The sequence below is a fragment of the Papio anubis genome, chromosome 1 (genome assembly GCF_008728515.1).
Source record: "Papio anubis isolate 15944 chromosome 1, Panubis1.0, whole genome shotgun sequence".
Lineage (NCBI taxonomy): Eukaryota > Metazoa > Chordata > Mammalia > Primates > Cercopithecidae > Papio > Papio anubis.
The window spans coordinates 217812540-217832475 of NC_044976.1; the positions used below are offsets into that span (position 1 = coordinate 217812540).

At 41.3% G+C, this 19936-nt stretch overlaps 1 protein-coding gene across 1 annotated transcript; it reads left to right on the forward strand.

Annotated features, from left to right (window-relative positions):
• Positions 1–91: 91 nt before the first annotated feature.
• Positions 92–15876, forward strand: LOC100999458 (olfactory receptor 2T2). Its single transcript, XM_031660476.1, is given in 2 exon segments — positions 92–107; positions 14870–15876. A coding segment is annotated over 1 exon segment (975 nt). The 5' UTR covers positions 92–107; positions 14870–14890; the 3' UTR covers positions 15866–15876.
• Positions 15877–19936: the final 4060 nt, after the last annotated feature.

Genomic DNA, 19936 nt, shown 5'->3' on the forward strand with positions numbered 1-19936 from the left:
CTTACTACATAAAAGGAAATGCTGAACAACTGTTTACTACCTTAGTTTTTGTAAGGTTTTTCTCTAAATATTCAGATCATCGTGTTTGGGGGAAGATACTGTGTAAGGTAAGTTTGCAGTCTTGATCAATCACAATTTGATCCTGTTTCTTTTATGGACTCAGTTATCTTTTGTGTACATCAGAATGTAGCAGATTGCTTGGGAATTCTAGACAGATTTGTAATGATTCCAACAAAGTGTTTATTGCAACATATATTCACCTATACAATTTTAACATCTTTATAAAGAGCTTATCTAATTTGTAGTATGCCACCTTCTTAGGTACCTCATAAGTATCTAAAAATGGTTTAGGAAGACCCTCCCTATCCTCCAAGAAACCATTGCCCCATACTTAGAAGAAGCTTATCAATGAAGATAGGATTACAAACCTGGCTTTCTGATTAAAAATTGTTTAAATGTTCACAATGCTACATAGTAAATGCCAAGAATAAAGTTTCAAGGGTAGGAATAGACAGGGGAAAGAACTCAGTTCAACTTCTCTAGAGACTGAAGGTGATCATGCCCTTGGTCTGCTTCAAGACAATCTCTCGGCCTTAAAACTTCTTGACCGTTCTAAAGATTCCCCAAATTAATCTTAATTTAGAAAATGTTTTTTCCACAACTAGAAGTGACACTTCATGTGAAGATAATTCTGGGGAGGAAACATAATGAATCTCATTATACAGAGAATTTAATGTCTTAGTCTGGGTCACCATTGCCCTGTTCTGATCTCTCAAGATATTCTTTTTTATGCCTGTTGTCCTCATCTCCTGTCTAGCTTAGCCTTTTAGCACTCAAACATATTCTGAGTTAGATGGTCACCAAGAATTGTTGCCAATCTCTGATGCCGAGCAAGAGTCTGACAGAATGACAACATCAAAAATGAAAAAGGAGAAGAAAATTGGCTACCTGCTGTTGGATCTGCTATTTGAGAGAAACATGGACAGCAGAGGAGGGTGAGATGCCCAAAGTTAATTGTTGCTATTACTATCTTAAGGCTAACCTTAAGCACACCACCACCGCCTTTAGTACCCACTATACAGAATTACTCATACGTGAGAGGGTGTTCCCACATCTGGCCATGTTAGAGAACTGTTGGAACTGGTTTGTTCTGCCTACCACACTTGGACTCGTAGTTTACTTGAACTACAGTTAGATAAATCATCATCTTTGGTGAACAAAATTCATGATGATTGATTGACTTTGCAAAACCAATAGTTGCATATCTCTTGAATGTTCAGGACCAAAGATTTTAAATGTAATGAAAATAATTTATTTTAAAAATTCAAGTAAAACTGTACAAATCACATACCTGGATGGAAAATATTTTTCAAAAACTCGGCATACAGAATGATAAACGCCTTTAACACATTTCAAAACATTTGGCCTAAACATCAAAGTTACAATTGTAAGTAGGTCTTGGGCAAAAATTAGCTGCACTAAATAGTACATCAGAATATTACTAAATATTAAACAACGCTCTTGTTCTATAGAAGACACTCAATTTTAATGTAACTCACTCCTCTATATAGAACGGCATTACGCTGAAAATCCAATAGACAAAAATATATACCCACTTTTCTTACTAATCAAAGAAATCCCTATTAACGCGGAGTTGAGGTAATTAGTGCTAAACACTGCAAGCACGATGCAGTCATGGTAAGTGGTGTTCTGTTATGCGCTGGGAAACATCTAACGACTGGTTGATGGGCTTCTAAAGCATCAACACAGACACCACCTCCATGAGCTATAATCGTGAGAATCAATCTCACAATATGAATGTGAGTATTATAAGCAAACTGGTTTCATTCATGTTTCCTAAGTTGAGCGTCATTCAGTTACAACAACACAATAGTCTGGCAAAGACCACGTGGGGAAAAAGCTAAATATTAAGCATATAAAGTTAGTTTTATCAGCTTGAAATTACATATATAGACATAAAAAGTTATTGGCATGGGGGCAACGGAGTAACCAGAAGCCGATTCCTTTTTCTTCTCCCAAGTGTTAAATGTTATACTGTAATTTTAAAAACACAGGAAATGGAGTAGAAATCAACACTGCGCGTAGAGAGGCATGAGTAAAGAGCCACCCATCTCCCCTTCCTTCAGAAGAAAGCCGGGGGAGATCCTCGGGGGATCCCACACAAAGTTTCAGGGCCGAGTATTAATGGCCGGGGTTTTGGGACAGCCTGCCCTGATAAGCATATTTGACCTGAATGCATTTTTCCTTGAGCTGTAATATTCCCTATGAACAATAGCAAAGCCACTGTGGCTGGTCTCTAGGTTCCACCATTCTCTGAATTTACTGTGTGAAAATAACGAAAGCATAGCCTCCAAGGTCTTGTTCTTAGTAAATTGTGGACAATGGGGGAGTATTCTCTCCATCACATGAATTGTTGCTGGCACTGTTTTAATTTCAATGGTTTAACATAATACGGTTTAAAAACAAATAAAAACAGTTTGTGGAAAGTCTGCATAAAGCTTGGTGTAACATTTCAAGAATGAGAACTGAAAATGCATAAGGATATATGGTCACTAGCAAAAATCTGGTTGAACTGAATTCATTTTTCCATCTGTCCACTAAAATACCTCAGTTGTGGGTGGAATGCACCAGGAGGGGCTCCTTGGTGAGCTTCCCTGTCTATCACAGCCAGTGGGGTCAGTAGCCTCCATCATTTCTTATTGTCCTTTGTCTACATACCAAATAAGCCAAACTGCAGAGGTCTTAAAATCATTCTCCTGAAAGTGCATCTGTGGTCACACATACTGCATATGTTCATGCCTTGATTCTAGGCTTTCCTGAAATATAGATGATGTCTCACATTCTTTTCTTGTGGGTCCTCGGAATATCAAACTTGGGCTTATCCATGTGCCTCAAAGGGGGTTTGGGGATAAATGACTGATGTCTACTTGGTCCTGTTGGAGAACAAGTATGCTAGAAACAATTAACACTGTCACTGCTCAGGAAGAGAACCAGGTGTTCCCTGGGGAAGCTTCAAGTTTCTCCGTTTTCAACTGGGAATGGTCTGAAGTATCTTATACAGTTGTTCAGAAATGTAAATTTATGAATCGGTTATTGTTTATTTGTAGGAATGCATATACAAGTAGACATTTTTCAGTTTGGTGCTCCACTCCAAATTTTTGGCTAATTATAATTTGGGGTTGCTTTAATTTTTGGAGGACTTGTTTTTGATGAAGGTAATATCGTCAGATTGTAGAAGGGATGGCTACCTCTAGACCAGTGCTGTCTATAGAAACTTAGGGAGCCACAGGAGATAATTTAAATTTTCTAGTAACCACATCAAAATAGGTGAAAAATTTTCAGAGAATGGATCCAAAATGTATCTAAAATATTTACCACATAATCAATATAAAGTTTTAAGGAGCTTAAGGTTATACATATATTTTAATGTAGATTTGAATTTTAATGTAACTTGTACCGACGCAATATCTTGACTTTGAGCATCATGTCTCAATTCCATCGGCCTCTGAGATCAATAGCTCCATTAATTGACAGTGTGTAAATTGGGTGACAATGCAGAGGTTGCTATCCACATAACGCTTTTAGGGACACATTGAGTTAAGAAGATTAACTCCATATGGATATGGTATGGTATGCATAATCTAACTCTGAGAGTTTGAGATCCCTTTGAGCACTATCCTAATATTTGAGGAAATGTTATACTAACATTTAATCACTTACTTATTAACGAAGTCGGTAGATGTTAACCAGTAGTTTTCGTAAGAAAAAGCAAACAATGGCTGACCCCTAAACATTTTCTCCTGATTTTCTCTTCCTATGAATTCTAATGACTGCTTAACCTGCCTTTTCTATTCAACGCAGGCTCAAGTCAACATGCTGCCCATAGAAGCTGAGCACTCCCTGCATTTGGACATAGGGGCACACAAAACAAAATGTCCAGAATGGAAATTAGGTCAGATCAATGTAGTTATTCATATTAGCAACATATGTACCTTAAGAGATCAAACTGGGGGTATAGGCAGAAGGTGTCTAGGATGGGACAATTTTCCTCCCACCACCCCCATCTCAATCAGGTTCCCTCATGCAACTCTGATGGGCAGGCAGGTGGTACTCCAAAGATAGAAGGAATGGCCATGAACAGAAAGATTGTTTCATCATGAACCTAAATAGTAGTCACCAAATCAAGAAAAATCATGAATTATATGAGATGTAGCACAACTCTGGCTCAGGCAGCTCTCATAGAAATTGAAAGCATGAGCTCAGGAAGATACCACTTTACCTTTGTCCATGATCGTTTCATAATGTTTTAGGTAAATCACACCTTTCCAACCTAACCCCTATATATATTCTCAAAAATTTAAGGAGCTATGGAGCCGGGCAATTTGTTCCAGCATGTCACTTTCATCCTCTTTGGTCTAGTAACTGCCTGCTTGCTCCCTTGAATGGCTTCTCTTTTTGTTCTGCTCTCCTGGTTCAGGGACTTCTGTAGCCAGCAACATGGCCATGATCATTCTCATCCACATAGACTCCCGCCTCCACACCCCCTATGTACCTCCTTGCCTGGCCAAGGGAAGCCTCCTCCCCATGGACATCCTGTAAGACATTTCCATTACCCAAAATGTTGGTGGACCAGGGCAGAGTCATAGCTTCCTTTGGGTAGTGATGCACCACCAACACTTCCCTTACCCTGACCTAGCAGGGGCTGAGTTTCTCCCAGGGACCTGTCCCATGATCGCCACATGGCCGCCTGTAACCCTCCCATGCACTTGTCCTTTGAGCCGCAGAGGGTCTGGTTGATTGTATGCAGCCTGGTCAGCGGGTCAGGGTTCTCTGCTCACCCCTCACACCATGCAGTTCCCCCTCTGTGCCTCTCGGGAGATCAACCACTTCTTCTGGCGATGGTCCCTGGTTCTTCTGAAGCTCTCCTCTCCCACTGATACTGCCGGGCTCACGACAGCTACAAAACTGCACAGGAGGTGCTCCCATCCTTTCTCTGTCGCCCCAGCCTCTCTCTGTGACACACAAGAGAAGAATTCCCCTCATTACTGTTTAAGTGGGATGAGTGAGGAGGGGAGGTTTAAAGGCTGTGGCCACCTGCTCCTCACACATGGTGGTTGTCGGCCTCTTCTATGGGGCTGCCATGTACACATAATGGCTCACCTCACTCTTATTCACACCCCTGAGAGGACAAAGCTGGAACTATTTTCTCTATTAATTCATCCTCACCTCCTGCATGTCAACCCACCATTAGAGGTAGTTTTAGGGAACAGATGATGTCAATAGGGGCCTGGGAGAAGGTGGTGGGGGAGGGGCAACTCAGGAAAGGGTAAATCCACTTTTCTAAAGAGAAACTGTAAGGCGTGCTGCTGGGGAGATTTACCTGAAATGAAGGATACAAGGGTGACTTGTTTGTTGCCCCCTGAACTTAAACAAAGACTTCTGCCTGGAAAATGTCACCCCACAGCAACTGTAAGTATCATCAAGAGGCCTGGGAAAGCCGCCTGATTTTGGCGTTGAGATTCGATTGAAAGGAATGAAGGTTCTGAATGATGAACAGTCTGGGATGGCATAGGCATAAAGTTGGGGTTTAGTAGTCGCCCATCAGCTTTTAGCAAGGTTGTGCATTCCACTAAAAATCACGGAGTAGCCTGTTTCTGGCTCCGCTCAGTCACGACAAAAGAAACGGTCGTCTTCAGCTGCTTCCCCGACTTCTCCCCTTTAGACACTGTCCATTGACCATTATAAAGAATCAACTCATCAAATATATTTCAAAGATAGCAGTCACCATCTTATCCTCAGGGGCTGTGTTCTAAGACTCCAGGGGGAAGCCTGAAACCATAAGCATAGAACCTGATGTCGGTCACAACACATATTTGCTCATCTACCATAAATGTAATGTGTTTTTTTCTTACCTAAACACTTATCACACACCGTGGCTGTAAGTTTTGCAGTTTGAGGTGTGACAGCAAAATTACCACAAATAAATTTTCCTTCTACACAAGTTCAAAGATAGAAGATGATTCTTACTGTAGATCTCAGCAACCTCAGCATATAACTTTTTTTTTCTTGCCAGAACCTCCAGTTAAGAACTTATTGGAATGTGTCTGATAAGGGTTGGCTGTGTCCCCACCCAAATATCTTGAATTCTAGCTCCTATAATCCCCATATAGTGTGAGGGGCCTCGTTGGGAGGTAATTGAATCCTAGGGTTGTGGGGGAGGGGTTTCCCATGCTGTTCTCATGATGAATAAGTCTCGTAAGATCTGATGGTTTTACTAAGGGCTGTTCCCCTGCACATGCCTCTTGCCTGCTGCCCTGTAAGACATGCCTTTGCTTCTCCTTCACCTTCCAGCATGGTTGTGAGGCCTCCACAGCCATGTGGAACTCTGAGCCCATTTAACCTTTTTCTTTATATAAATTACCTAGTCTTGGGTATTGTATAGCAGTGTGAAAATGGATTGTCTGTTTTTCAGACATGAGCAGAGGGCCAATATCTTTAGAAATTTAGAAAGAACACTTAATTCTTATAGTAACTAGCAGGGTTTTTCCAAATAGATTCACCCTAAATGTCAAGCGGCACTTTCAGAATGGAGTGAGAGTGAGCAGGCAGAATTATTTGCAAATAAAACACTGAGAATCTAAACTCCAACCTGTGGGAGTCGCTCTCGGCTTGTAGCAACAAAGTCTATACCTACTGATATAAAAAGATACTTCTTGAAAAGTTGAAGGAAGACAAGCGAAAAATGAAAAAAACATGAAAAGGAAGATTGAGATGCCACAAAATACCTTTTTATAGAAATAATGTAGACTCTATTTTCACAAGATAACTAAATTCAACACTAGACAAAACATTGTGACATGTGAGTTAGAAACTAATACCAATCAATACCTTGTTCACAGGTCTTATTTTTCCTTAGGTTGGGCTTGTATTAACTTTCCTAATTGATACAGCAGCACTTCTCAAACACTTTCATGACAACTGTAAAGTTTTATGGCACATTGAGGAAAACTGGCTGTTGACAGCTAAATCAACTCCCCTGTGGCTATAGCCAAATTTGGGCACTGAGACCAATCCAGGGTTGTAGAGGATCAATATTGATCATAACCCATTTGTGGCTCTGTAGAAAGACACATCACACCAGAGGGAAGTCTATCCAATCAATCCAATAGCTACTTGGAGAACTTTCTGGATGACATATAAAATTTAGGAAGAATTATTGAATCACATTCTAAAGGCTGAAGAGGTACAGGGTTTTCTGTTTATCTGTAACATTAGGAAGGACATAGGGAATAAGGTATGTGTCTAATGGATTTGTGATGACTAGAAATGATCATGTGCCCATTAGCTGACTTAAATCATGAAAAGCACTCAGTGTTGTTACTCTTCTGGAAGTTGTTCTGCTCCCCAAACAAGACCACTTTTCCCCATTAGAGAAACAAATGTTAGGAAGTTCAATTTTCCTAATCTTTAAATACCTTGATATACTCTTGTGAAAAATTTTAGAAAACATAACTTGTTTTACCCTCACTTTTCTCTACCCATTGCATCCTTTCCCTCATTCTTCTAGTTTCTCATGTCTCCTTTATTCCTACTGAATTCGACATTCTTCTGTACTATGCATAAGACAAATTAATTCTGAAGAACACTTAATCTGTGTGACAAATACCACTTTTGTGAAAATAGAAGGTAGTAGAAAGTAGAAGGAAAATAACTCTTGGGACCCAAACTTAGCCAAAGGAAAAAGTCAAGCTTGGGAACTGTCATGCAAAAAACTATTTCATATTGTTCCTGACTGGATAGCTACAGATTCCGTACTGTTCCCAGATGGATAGTTACACAGGTAGAAGGCTACATACTTCCCCAAGGAACCTCCCTCACAATTTGCTCCCAAGGAAATTCCTTGCCGGCCCAAAGATCTTTACCCTTAAAACCATTCTGTTGACTGTTGTGCTGACAATGTAAATGAGCGGCTTATCTTCAGAGGCAGTGGACAGACAGGCCTGGGGGTCATCCCTCCACTTCCCTGAAAGAAATGCGTATTTGACTCTTTCCTCTGTGTCCCTTTATATACAAATCCAGATTGAGCAGGAGATGAATGCCCAGCTGACTGTTCCTCTAAACCCTCTCCTTTCACATCTAAAGTGCGAATTCAGTGAACACTGATCAAAGCCTTGAAAGAAGGCAACGGCTTACTCCATTTACCCACACTTCCCACCCTTTTTTTCCTTCAAATGTCCACTGTTTCCCTTTTAAATATTGAAGTCTCCCAACCCTCTTTGGAAGAAGCACAAATCTCAGATGCTCCTGTCATTTTGTTCCTTTTTCCCAGGTGCATCCTCAACCTCGGCACCAGAAACCTCTACACTGAGACTTGGCTCCAATGCTCTTTGGTTCACACCTATATTTTATAACTTGAAATATTTCTCCCCAAACAAAATAGGCCAATGACGGAGAGTTTTTGTAATAGCTTGTATTTCTAAAGATTTAAAATCTAACTTTGAATTTAGAGCAAGGCTCTTGTCCCCAGATCACTTCTCAAAATCTCTGGAGAGATGCCAAGATTCAGTAAGACATTTTCACGATGAAATAGCAAGAAACAATTCCAGTCCTTTACTTGGGAAAACAATGCACCCTCTGCAAGAAAGGATGGGCTGCTTCTAAAATTCATGGTAAACCCAGTCAACCTGGATTAATTGCTAACCCAGGAATTCTTCCTGGGGGATTTGGGAATCTATTAGTGAAGACTTTCTGACCTAGCCTCACCCCCACACACATGTATTTAAGAGGTCTGACTTTCCACTGCTGCTTTAGAAAGACTTGGACCCAGCTTATCTGAGGTAGGATCTTAGATTTCATGAAAAACAGAACATTACCCAGATATTGGGATGTTTCCTTTAGGTATTACTGTAACTGTTAGAAGGCCACCTTACTGTGAGCTTATCTGCTGATGACTTGAGGCAGTGGTCCTTCTCAGGATCCAGAAGCATAAATGCATATATTAAATAATCGGCAAGCAGATGACTGAAAAGGAGCATTTAGCATGAAACGTGGGAAGCTAAGGGAAATCTAATAGTTTAGAATAATATGAAGAGATTTACTGGAGGAAAATGGCGTGTGAGAGCTGACAGCTGGAAGAAAGTTTCAGACTAACTGGTAGCAAGGGTGTATATTACTGGATAAGCATAGATTGCCCTCTGAATATTTTAAAATTTTAATTAAGTTAAATGACAATTTAACTTTGTATTTAGGTGTATTTTCGTATGTATTTAGGTGTGAATGAATTTAGGTGTATTTTCATATGTATTTAGGTGTGACTGAAGACTTTCTGCATGCTTGGAGGAAAATTTGATTTTTTTCCTTTTTTTTTCCTAACTTCCTTCCTCTTTTATTTACCCTATAAGGCATCCACATGTGCCTTAAGATAAAATCCTTAAAAATATGCAGCTAGAGTGGGATATCTAAGGCAGTATGTAATTAGAAGTAGAGATATAAGGTAAAGGGAAAGAGAAATTCACATCCTTGGAATACTAGGTTGCTGTGGAGAGTAAAACTGCTAGATCTTTTGTACATAGCTATTTCAGCATCTGTAACTTTCTTACTGATACAATTCCCATTTACACCTTATTTCTCAACACTGAGCTCTGAGCTCTGGTCTCTCCACCTTCACTTTCCAGCCGTGCTCTACCCCACACACCTCAGCTCTCCATGGGCTCTTCAGCTGTGGTTAGACTGGACTCTCTCCTTTCACCCCAGGTGCCTAATTCCTGCTTTCGAGCCTTTTCTGACATTATTTACACCGTCTTTGATCATGTTCTTTCAGTCTCGAGTTTTGGAATCAGACCAGTTTCCCTCTCCGGTGTTGCACTGTTTAACTGGACTGACGCCTGTCTTCTGGTTCTTGCAATGCACTGTCCTCAAAGCAGAGATCACTTAGATTCTCTTTAAAAGTTTCGTGCTTTAAGATCATTTCAGTCCCTCTAGCCCTTGGGTTGAACCTTTTTGAGATAAAAGGAAAACTCGGGATTCTTTAACACTTTCATTTCCAGTTTTAGTTACCTGCAATCTGCCAGCTTCCTGCTATCTACCATGTTTAAAAAAATATTAAATGAAAAATCTCAAATTTCAATTGCACACCACCTTGAGTATGATGAACTCTTGTCCTGCAGAGGACATGGATCATCCTTTAGTCTGGCTTATTCACGCTGTCTGTGCTGCCCCGAGTCATTCAGTAGCTGTCTTGGGTCATCGACTGTGGCGGGCTCACAGTGCTTGGATTCAAGTAACTCAGTAATTTTTCTTAACGGCCCCGAAGAGATGGAGCCGTGAAGCAACTTAGGTGTGCTGGAGAGAGGCTAATAAGGTGCTTTAAGTAAAAAGGTGAAAGTTCTTGACTTAAACCTCATAAGCTGAGTTTGCCAAGATCTAGGTTAAGAAAAACTTTCTTTGAAATCACAAAGGAAGAAAATGGCAAGTTTTGCTGTGACACATCAAACTAAGTTATAGCCACAGTATATTGTCTTAGGTGTTCTATTTTATTGTCAATCCCTTCCTTACTGTGCCTAATCTATAAATTCAACTTGATCATAGGTATGTATGCATGGATAGAATATGGTGGATGTACAGGGCTCAGTGCTGTCTGCAGTTCCGGACATCCACGGTGGGGGGGTCTTAAACTGTCTCCCACAGATAAGGGGAATCTGTACCTCTGTCCACTACTCAAGCTGATGTGTAGCGTCTTCTGGTTTGCTGTGACTTCATGTATTTTGTAAAACTAAACTACCCGGCACATGTAAAGCCCTGTTCTTTATGGTTTGGGGAATATCACAACTTTGTTTCTCTTCCTCTGTCGTCTTAGTGCCTTTCACACCATTATCTTCTCTTTACAAGCTTTAATCAAAGCAGAAAGACCCCAATGTACTATACTTGGTCCCCTTTTTCTCATTCAGTGACGAATGATGACTCTTGGAGCTATGTGGCACTTTGGCGTGTCACCAACATGTTACTAATCCATTCTTTTACTGAAAGAACACTGAGGTCTGGAGAAGTAACTATGCATGTCATCCCCAAAGCGATTTTGACAGCTGAGTAAAGCACAACGGCATTAGCTATTATTTGTGGTTAAACACCTTTTAAAATAGTCCCCAACATTTTCATTTTTAGAAATCCCCACTTTAGACTTAAAATGATTTGCTTTTATGAGGATTTTTGATATATATTAATCGAACTTAGCTATATACCCCTTAAGAATAGTCAGTTGCTATTAATCTTAGCTCACACAGTATTAGGTGAGTGAGTCTTGAACACGGAATGTGTTTGCACTTGAGGCGTTCTGTCTCCAAGGATGGAATGGAAAACCCCTCCCTTTAAAGCTCTGCAGGTTACATTGTGTCAAGCGGAGAAGGTCAGTTCTGGTTAGCAGCTTGATTGCCACAGAAGGGACACTGGCTGATTCTTCTCATAGCTCTCGTCATGCTGAATTCCCGGAAAGGGGTGTCAATGAATTGCACGAAGCTCTTCCTGGTAGAATAACATCTGACCTCTTGGAGATCTTCATACAATTTTCAGTGAGTCACCAATTGTGCTTGATTTCTATGGCTTCTCCCAGAACAACCCCAGGACTGTTGTCCTGAAACATCCAGCTTTGATCACCTGGCACCCTGCAGGGAGATTCTCCTCATTCTCTTTCCCGCTTCTCGCCATGTGGCTGACCACAGGTAGAATAAATGCCTCTTGGTGAGCTCACTCATCCCTTACCCATCAGCCCCAAGTGTGCAGATAACAGACGCAGAGCTCCCGTGCACGGTGTCCTCCACCTCTGGGCTCGATCTTCCCACCCTCCTGTTCCTGCCAGATAATTATGCTGCAACACTGGGTGATGTTATAACTGGTCCTGGGGGTCAGGGTTTCTGGGTTATGTTGTAACCTGCACTGGGGACAAAGTATTCCCCGCCTTTGAATAGCAGAAAGGCCTGAAGCTTCGATCATGGAAATAAAAGCTTTTTCTTTGTCTCCCTCCTTTTTCAAAAGCTTTTTTTTTTTTTTTTAAAGACTAGTTGATACAAGAAAACCCAAGGGTCTTAGAGTGGAGAATGATGATAGTGGAGGAAAGATGACCTGATGGGGAATGGGATCGAGGATCTTGTGTGTGTGAATAAGCCGAACCACACATCATGTTCATAGCGTCAACACGAATGTTAACATTTAGATGCCCGGAACTGATGTAAACAGAAGTAATTGATAACATTTTGTCCATAATGCAGATACTTTCTCTGCCTACTTGCAATGCCCAGTATCCTGTGGAATGATATTGGGCTCGCATTTGAACATGTCACATTTGGTTCTCAATATTGGCTTCATTGAAATGGGTGAATTGCTCGTTTGTGCCGAGCAGTGTAGTGTTCCACTCTTCAGCGGGGCCTGCTCCCTGCTCACATCCCCACCCACACAGATGCGCACACCACACATACCATGCTCACATATGAACACACAACACACAATCTCTAATATTTTTTTAAACATGGTCTCAGTTGTATAAAAAATAAGGGAGGTGGCTAAAATCTTTCCTGTTTCAACATTTTTTACTCTCTTCTGGGATCTACAATAAGATCTAGGAGTTGAAAATGTTTTATTCCTTTATCATAGACATTTGAGGCAATAGTGTTTTGCCTCCTGTTTGAATACCTTGTGAAGTGGAGTCTGATTATTTACATGAAACGAAATGCTCTGGCTCATGTTCTGATTCAAAAGTATTTTCTTAAGTCACTTTCATTTGTCTCATTCTTGCCTATTTCAGTTTCTCAAAGTATATTTTTAAAAAGCTGATTGTAAGCAAACAACACTAGAGTAACTAATGTATAATACCCATAATGCATTTAAGTGAAACAATATATGTGGGTCAAGATAAACTTGTCTGCCAGATTAATACTTTTCCAACAAGCTGTTGCAAAAGCCACTGTAAATGGAATTTTATATTTAAATAGTCTCTTGACCCATGACTCAAAGCTGTGGCTATCACAAAATCTGCCACCTAGTAGCTGACTCTTATCAAGCTTGACAGGAGTTAATATTTGATGCTCATATATTTTTTTTTCCTCAACCAAGGTGTGATTAATTGAAGTTTCAGCACAGACCAACACAAAAAATTGCTTCTCTTTTTCTTTCTCTTTGGAAGTTTACTCATCTTGTAGGTCTATTACTCACATCTCCATCTTTGAGCACTAAGAAGGAAAATTGTCTACTGTTCCTATTGTTTCGCTTCAATGTAAGGGGAGTTTATTCCTTCTTGATGCTTCAGAGACTGTAAATTTGACTATTCTGGAACCAAAAGATTCAGATATATTTGTGGTATTGGTGGTCAAAACGTTTTACAGAAATGTTTCTTCAGTAATCTTGTCACTAAAATGAGAAAGAGATACACCATAATCTAAAAGGAACAATTCATCCCTCAATATCCCTGAACATATCAAAAGAACACCATTCACGTTCCTCAAACCACGAGAATCTATTCCATTTAGTTCAAGGAATGCTTGATAGTGCTGTCTGTCTTCTGAGTTCAGAAATGTCTTTACCATCTATAGATTCTTGTGTTTTGTTTTTTGAGACGAAGTCTCGCTCTTGTCCCCCAGACTGGAGTGCAATGGCACGATCTAGGCTCACTGCAACCTCAGCCTCCCCCGCCTCCCAGGTGCAACCGATTCTCCTTCCTCAGCCTCCTGAGTAGCTGGGATTTTACAGGCACCTGCCACCAAGCCCGACTAACTTTTTGTATTTTTAGTAGAGATGAGGTTTCACCATGTTGGCCAGGCTGGTCCCGAAGTCCTGACCTCAGGTGATCTGCCTGCTTCGGCCTCCCAAAGTGCTGGGACTACAGGTGTAAGCCACTGCAACTGACTAGTTATTTTTAGAGACATGAAGGATCAGCAAAATGGTAGAGATATTTGAGGAAAAACCCAACTAGCAATACTGATTCCTAGGATGACATAACAGGGCAGATTCAGAAAGCCACTGTCAGAGAAACGCTAGCATTTGGGCTAAACAATAGAGAAGATTAAGTCATCGAGTGATATGATGCAGTATCTAGTCATCAAATTTTAGCAGAATTCATTGTCAATCAGAAAGACCACCATAAGGAAACTAAAGCCCTGTTCTGAAGCAGTTTGTGGTGGTCCGTCCAGATTTATGATCCCCAAATTAGTCTGTGAGAACAAATAGACACAAGGTCTTGCAGCAATCCATGACTAAAACATGAACTCCCTTTGCAGGACAAAAGTCTAACCACAAGACAGCGGCTCCTGACCTCAAATGAGGTCATCTGTACTGCTTTGAGGTTGCAGACTTTCGTAAAGCTGTTTAAGTAACAGCAGCCAAAAGTCAATTTAGATATTTTCTACCAATTTCGTAAGTCACAAGTAGATGTGTCTGTGTATGATCTAATACAATCATCTTAATGGAGATAGAGAGCAATTTAAACCCAAACCACGTATTGCAAGGCAAAATGGGAAATAAGGCACGGTAACCACCCTCAGAAAACTTTCAATCTAAAGTGGTAAGATTATAAAATGTATTCAGAAGATAGTTCAAAATAAAAAGCCGATTCTAAACCAGGTACTGTATGAATTATTACATTTACCTCTCACATCCAGCCTGTATAGAACTAGGATGACTTTTCACAGATGCTGAAACTGAGTTGAGATTAATTTTCTGTCCAATATCATACAGATCATTAACACTGAAACCGGGATTTCAAATGATCCTGAAGTAGGTGATCTTTGCTTTATCACACGCTGCTGACATACTATTTCCTACATGTCAGGTCATTAAATAAGCTGCCAGATTTCTGCCTTGACAGCCCACGGAGCTCTCATGGACCATGGGCATGGAGGGCCTTCTCCAGAACTCCACTGACTTCGTCCTCATAGGCCTCATCACCCATCCTGCCTTCCCCGGGCTTCTCTTTGCAATAGTCTTCTCCATCTTTGTGGTGGCCATAACAGCCAACGTGGTCATGATTCTGCTCATCCATGTGGACTCCCGCCTCCACACTCCCATGTACTTCTTGCTCAGCCAGCTCTCCATCATGGACACCATCTACATCTGTATCACGGTCCCCAAGATGCTCCAGGACCTCCTGTCCAAGGACAAGACCATTTCCTTCCTGGGCTGCGCACTTCAGATCTTCCTCTACCTGACCCTGATCGGAGGGGAATTCTTCCTGCTGGGCCTCCTCATGGCCTATGACCGCTACGTGGCTGTGTGCGACCCTCTCCGGTACCCTCTCCTCATGAACCGCAGGCTCTGCTTATTCATGGTGGGCGGCTCCTTGGATGGGTTCATGCTGACTCCTGTCACGATGAGTTTCCCCTTCTGTAGCTCCCGAGAGCTCAATCACTTTTTCTGTGAGATCCCAGCCTGCATGCTGAGGCCAGGCTCGCACAGACACGCCGCCTACTCTAGACCCCTGATGTATGCCTTGCCAAGTGGCTGATGCTGCTTGCTCCCCTCTGTCCTGGCCATTCCCGTGTCCTACACGCGCATCCTCCTGACTGTCCACCGGATGAACTCTGCTGAGGGCCGGCGCAAAGCCTTTGCTACGTGTTCCTCCCACGTCACGGTGGTGAGCATGTTCTACGGGGCGGCCTTCTACAGCAACGTGCTGCCCCACTCCTACCACACCCCAGAGAAGGACAAAGTGGTGTCCGCCTTCTACACCATCCTCACCCCCATGCTCAACCCACTCATCTACAGCTTGAGGAATCAAGAGGTGGCCGCAGCTCTGAGGAAAGTGCTGGGGAGATGTGGCTCCTCCCAGGGCATCAGGGTGGGGACTGTGATCAGGAAGGACTAGCGGGGACTCTGCAACATTCAGTGTGCTGGGCGGGCCAAAGATGCAGCTATTCCAGAAAATACGGTATTGGTTCTGAAGCTCAGGGTGGGGACTGCGACCAGAAAGGACTAGCGGGAACTCCCAGGGCATCAGGTTGGGGACTGTGACCAGGAAGGACTAGCGGGAACTCCCAGGGCATCAGGGTGGGACTGTGACCAGGAAGGACTAGCGGGGACTCTGCAAACATCCGCGGTGCTGCAACCAATAACGCAGCTATTCCAGAAAATACGGTATTGCTTCTGAAGCCTGTTCAGTGTCACTTTTAGCTAATTCAAAATTAACAGGCAAAATCATCCTGTTGTGATGGTTACTTGGCAACAATAGCAAAGCTGGGGAGCATCTCTGCATTAGCCAACTTGTTCAACTGGATTCACCAAGAAACCTTCCCAGAGGGCTGCCTCGGGCAGCCCAGGAAACCACTCCTGGCAAGCCCTGCCGCCCTCTGGAGCCTGTCAACCTGTGATCATGATCCTTCTGTCTGCATTGCTGACCAACCTCTGAATGCAAATCGGAGCATTTGCCACCTCCTTGATTTACTTTCAAACATTCAATACAAGTAAAATATTTTCCAGTGCTAAACGTAGCAGTTTTATTTAGAAAACTTTTAGGTGATACTATCGTATTTTGGTTCTGTATTCTTACATTTTATGAATGTTCTTAGTTCAGAGGTAAGCGATAAAACATTATAAATACTTGCCCTGCATTTATTCCCATGGAGTCCAATGTATTCCTGGAAATAAATATTGATTCATTTATTGAAAACTAACTGCCATTAAGATTGATACATGGCCGACAACCTACAAAACTGCCATTTACACTTAAATGGTAATAGATAAAATGTCTTGGTTTATTCATTCTACTTAGTTCCCTTGGAATAAGTTGTCAAATTTCTTATTCTCAGCATCTTCACTGATATAAAGACAAGTATTTCTGTAATGAGTTGGAGTCAGGTGTGGTGCTTTGATAGACGTGTGACTTTGGAATACTTGGCCAAGACTGCACTCACCCCACCATTTAACTTTAGCTGCTTCTGTGTGTAAGGTCCTGAAATAGAGAAATAAAACACATTGAGGGACCTGGTGTTTTTCTTTGATACCACTTTGTCCAGTGTTTTCTAAACCTTGTTACACAGTTGAAGACTAAGCAAAGGTTCCTCAGTCTTATGTTCTAGTGTCAACACAGGTGGAAGGAACAATGTTTCCTCCATTGTTGATGTAGATAAAGAATATTCCCTTCAATATGCTAATCCCTAGGTTTTTTATTCAGAACGTTCCTAATAATTTGATCTTGACCCTGAAATCAAACACATGGAAAAGAGATGGAAGAACGTCCTGGAGGGATCAAGTGAAGAAACAGACCAGGATTCACCTGTGAAATATCCTCAGTGTTGTTTCAATTCAGCTCCATTCACATGTAATTCCCTTATCTGCACCAATGCCCTCCCCCTTCTCCATTCTCCTGCCTTAGCTGGCACCCCCTCGATCTATCTTCCCTCTACAACACTCCTCCACTTCACACTGCCTCTGCTCTATCCTGGGACATTTGTGTTTTTTCCCATTTCCTCAGTTGCTATATATTAAAAAATAGGACTTTTGTTCTGTTTCCAAGATTAATTCTCTGCACATTTAACTAGAATATTTAACTCTAACACTGACAGACATTTCAAAAGTATTCCTGAAGCAATAAGTGAGGTGCATTTTGATAAGTTTCTAGGGATATCATGGACTTAGTGATCGGGGCATGGAAGGAGTGACTTATTCAATGTTTAAGAGTCTATTCAAGCAATTCCGTGGTGGTTACATCAACATGTTCTATCCTGGTGATTTATCAATCTTTCCACTGTTGACGTGGGCACTTTTCTGTTGTAGACTCACTTTAATACAACTTAAAAAAATTAAGTCTCATTTTACACATGGTGGGTACCCACTCTCCTCACACATACAACTAGTCCCACTGTAAAAGGGAGTGACCAAGGATTTTTCCCCAGTCATCTCACCAAATTCTTCATCAGGTATTTGTGGTCACCAGATTTGCTTATTAAAATATATGAATTATTTTATTTAGTAATATACATAATTTAGTAACTTAGTTAATATTATCAGTTGTATACCTGAAACATAGATGCACTAATCCAAGTAATGAGGAAAACACAGAATGTCCCCAGGACTGTCCCTAGTTTTGAAAACATTTAACTACATTATCTGATTTTTGATTCTGATCTTCACAAAATATCAAAGAATCGGCCCCATGGGAGATGAAGAAGCTGATGTTCCCAGCAAATTATTTCCCCATTCAAGCGAGAGGCCAGGTGGGGCTTCAAAACCACGTCTTCTAACCTCTGGTCTGGTGTTTTGTGCCAAGCCATGATACTGATAAACAATTTACAAAGGGAAGAAGCGGCCGGGCACGGTGGCTCAGGCCTGTAATCCCAGCATTTTAAGTAGCTGAGGCAGGTGGATCACTTGAGGCCAGGAGTTTGAGACGAGCCTGGCCAACATGGCAAAACCCTGTCTCTACTAAAAATACAAAAAATTGGCGTGGTGGCACATGTCTGTAATCCCAGCTACTTGGTCAGCTGAGGCAGGAGAAACGCTTGAACTCAGAGTGGAGGCTACAATGGGCCGAGATCGTGCCACTACACTCCGGCCTTGGCAACAGCAAGACTGTCTCAAAAACACAAAGGGGAGAAGCACTGGCACGATGTGCAGCGGCCAGCTTAACCCTCATATGACCTGGGAACAAGGGTCCCTTCAGAGCAGCATGCTGGTGAAAGCCATGTTCATTTGCTGTTGGAGGCCAGTTAGGCTGGTCTAGCGAGGAGCCGATGACCCACGTCGAGGGGTAATCGGATTCCCTGTGGGGTCTTTCTGCAGGTGAGGGATATGGATATAAAGTTAACTGAACGCTTGCTTCTACAGACTTTTCATTTATACAGCAAGCATTTATGCAATATAAAATTGTAACAGAAGAAAGCATACAGTCTACTTATTAAATACCTTATTTAACTGCCTTATTCAATACTCAGGAAGATATCAGGCAAAAAGGAATGATCAGAGAAACAAGATAGATAACTATCTAATATACTAAATACTATAAAGAATGCAGACCTCTGTGTCTACAAAAATTAAAAATTGAAAAATTGAAAAAATTAAAGTGACAGAACATCCCTGTCAAGTTAAACAACTGACTTTAAATGAAGTCTGAGAATTCTGACAATTTTAGGTGAAAGCAAAATGACCAAAACGTCAGGTCCTGACTCTACAAAGTTCCATACATGAAACAATTGTATTAATAGATAATCGTGTGGCAATGATAGGTTATTTGGTTAAAACAATAGGCTGATTCTTATACAAATGACAAAAACCAGATGCATTTTTAAACTTTTTTCCAGTTGGATTGTATTGAGGGTAGATTTCTTAAACCTGGGTGACTCCCGTGACCGTGCACACACTTTCCAGCATTTCACTGTGTGCTTCCTTCTAAATCCCAGGTCATCAAAGGCCAAGAAAACATTTAGTTTTGACTACATTCCTTTGGTTTATACTAATGGTTAAAAATATAAAATGGTAAATAAATACCAGTAGCTTCAACTCTGGTTATTTCACATTGTATTTTTATGAGCACTTTAAGCTTCTTTGGTTTTATTAAAATCACAAACCTAAAACAAGGATCTTTATCTTGTGATGCATCCCAAGGACCTAAAAACTTTCCTGATGGAGAATCTGTCCTAATAAATGAGTGTAAGAAACGAATGAAAACTATTTCACAAATTTGCCCTTAATAAATACAAGTGTAAGAAATGAAAAACTATTTCACTTTAGAAGGCATAGTTACCGCAAAGTACAAACTCTAGTTTCTAAAAATCCTTAAAAAAACACTTTCCTTGGCATTTCAGGTTTGAAGAGACGTCATGGAAACTGGAGATTAACAAAGTTAGGTGACTTGTACAGGCTCTGCATGTCGGGGTGATGCTAGAAGCAAAAAAAAAACCCCAAAACTACTTAATTTATTTCCGGCTTCAGCTAAGTGATT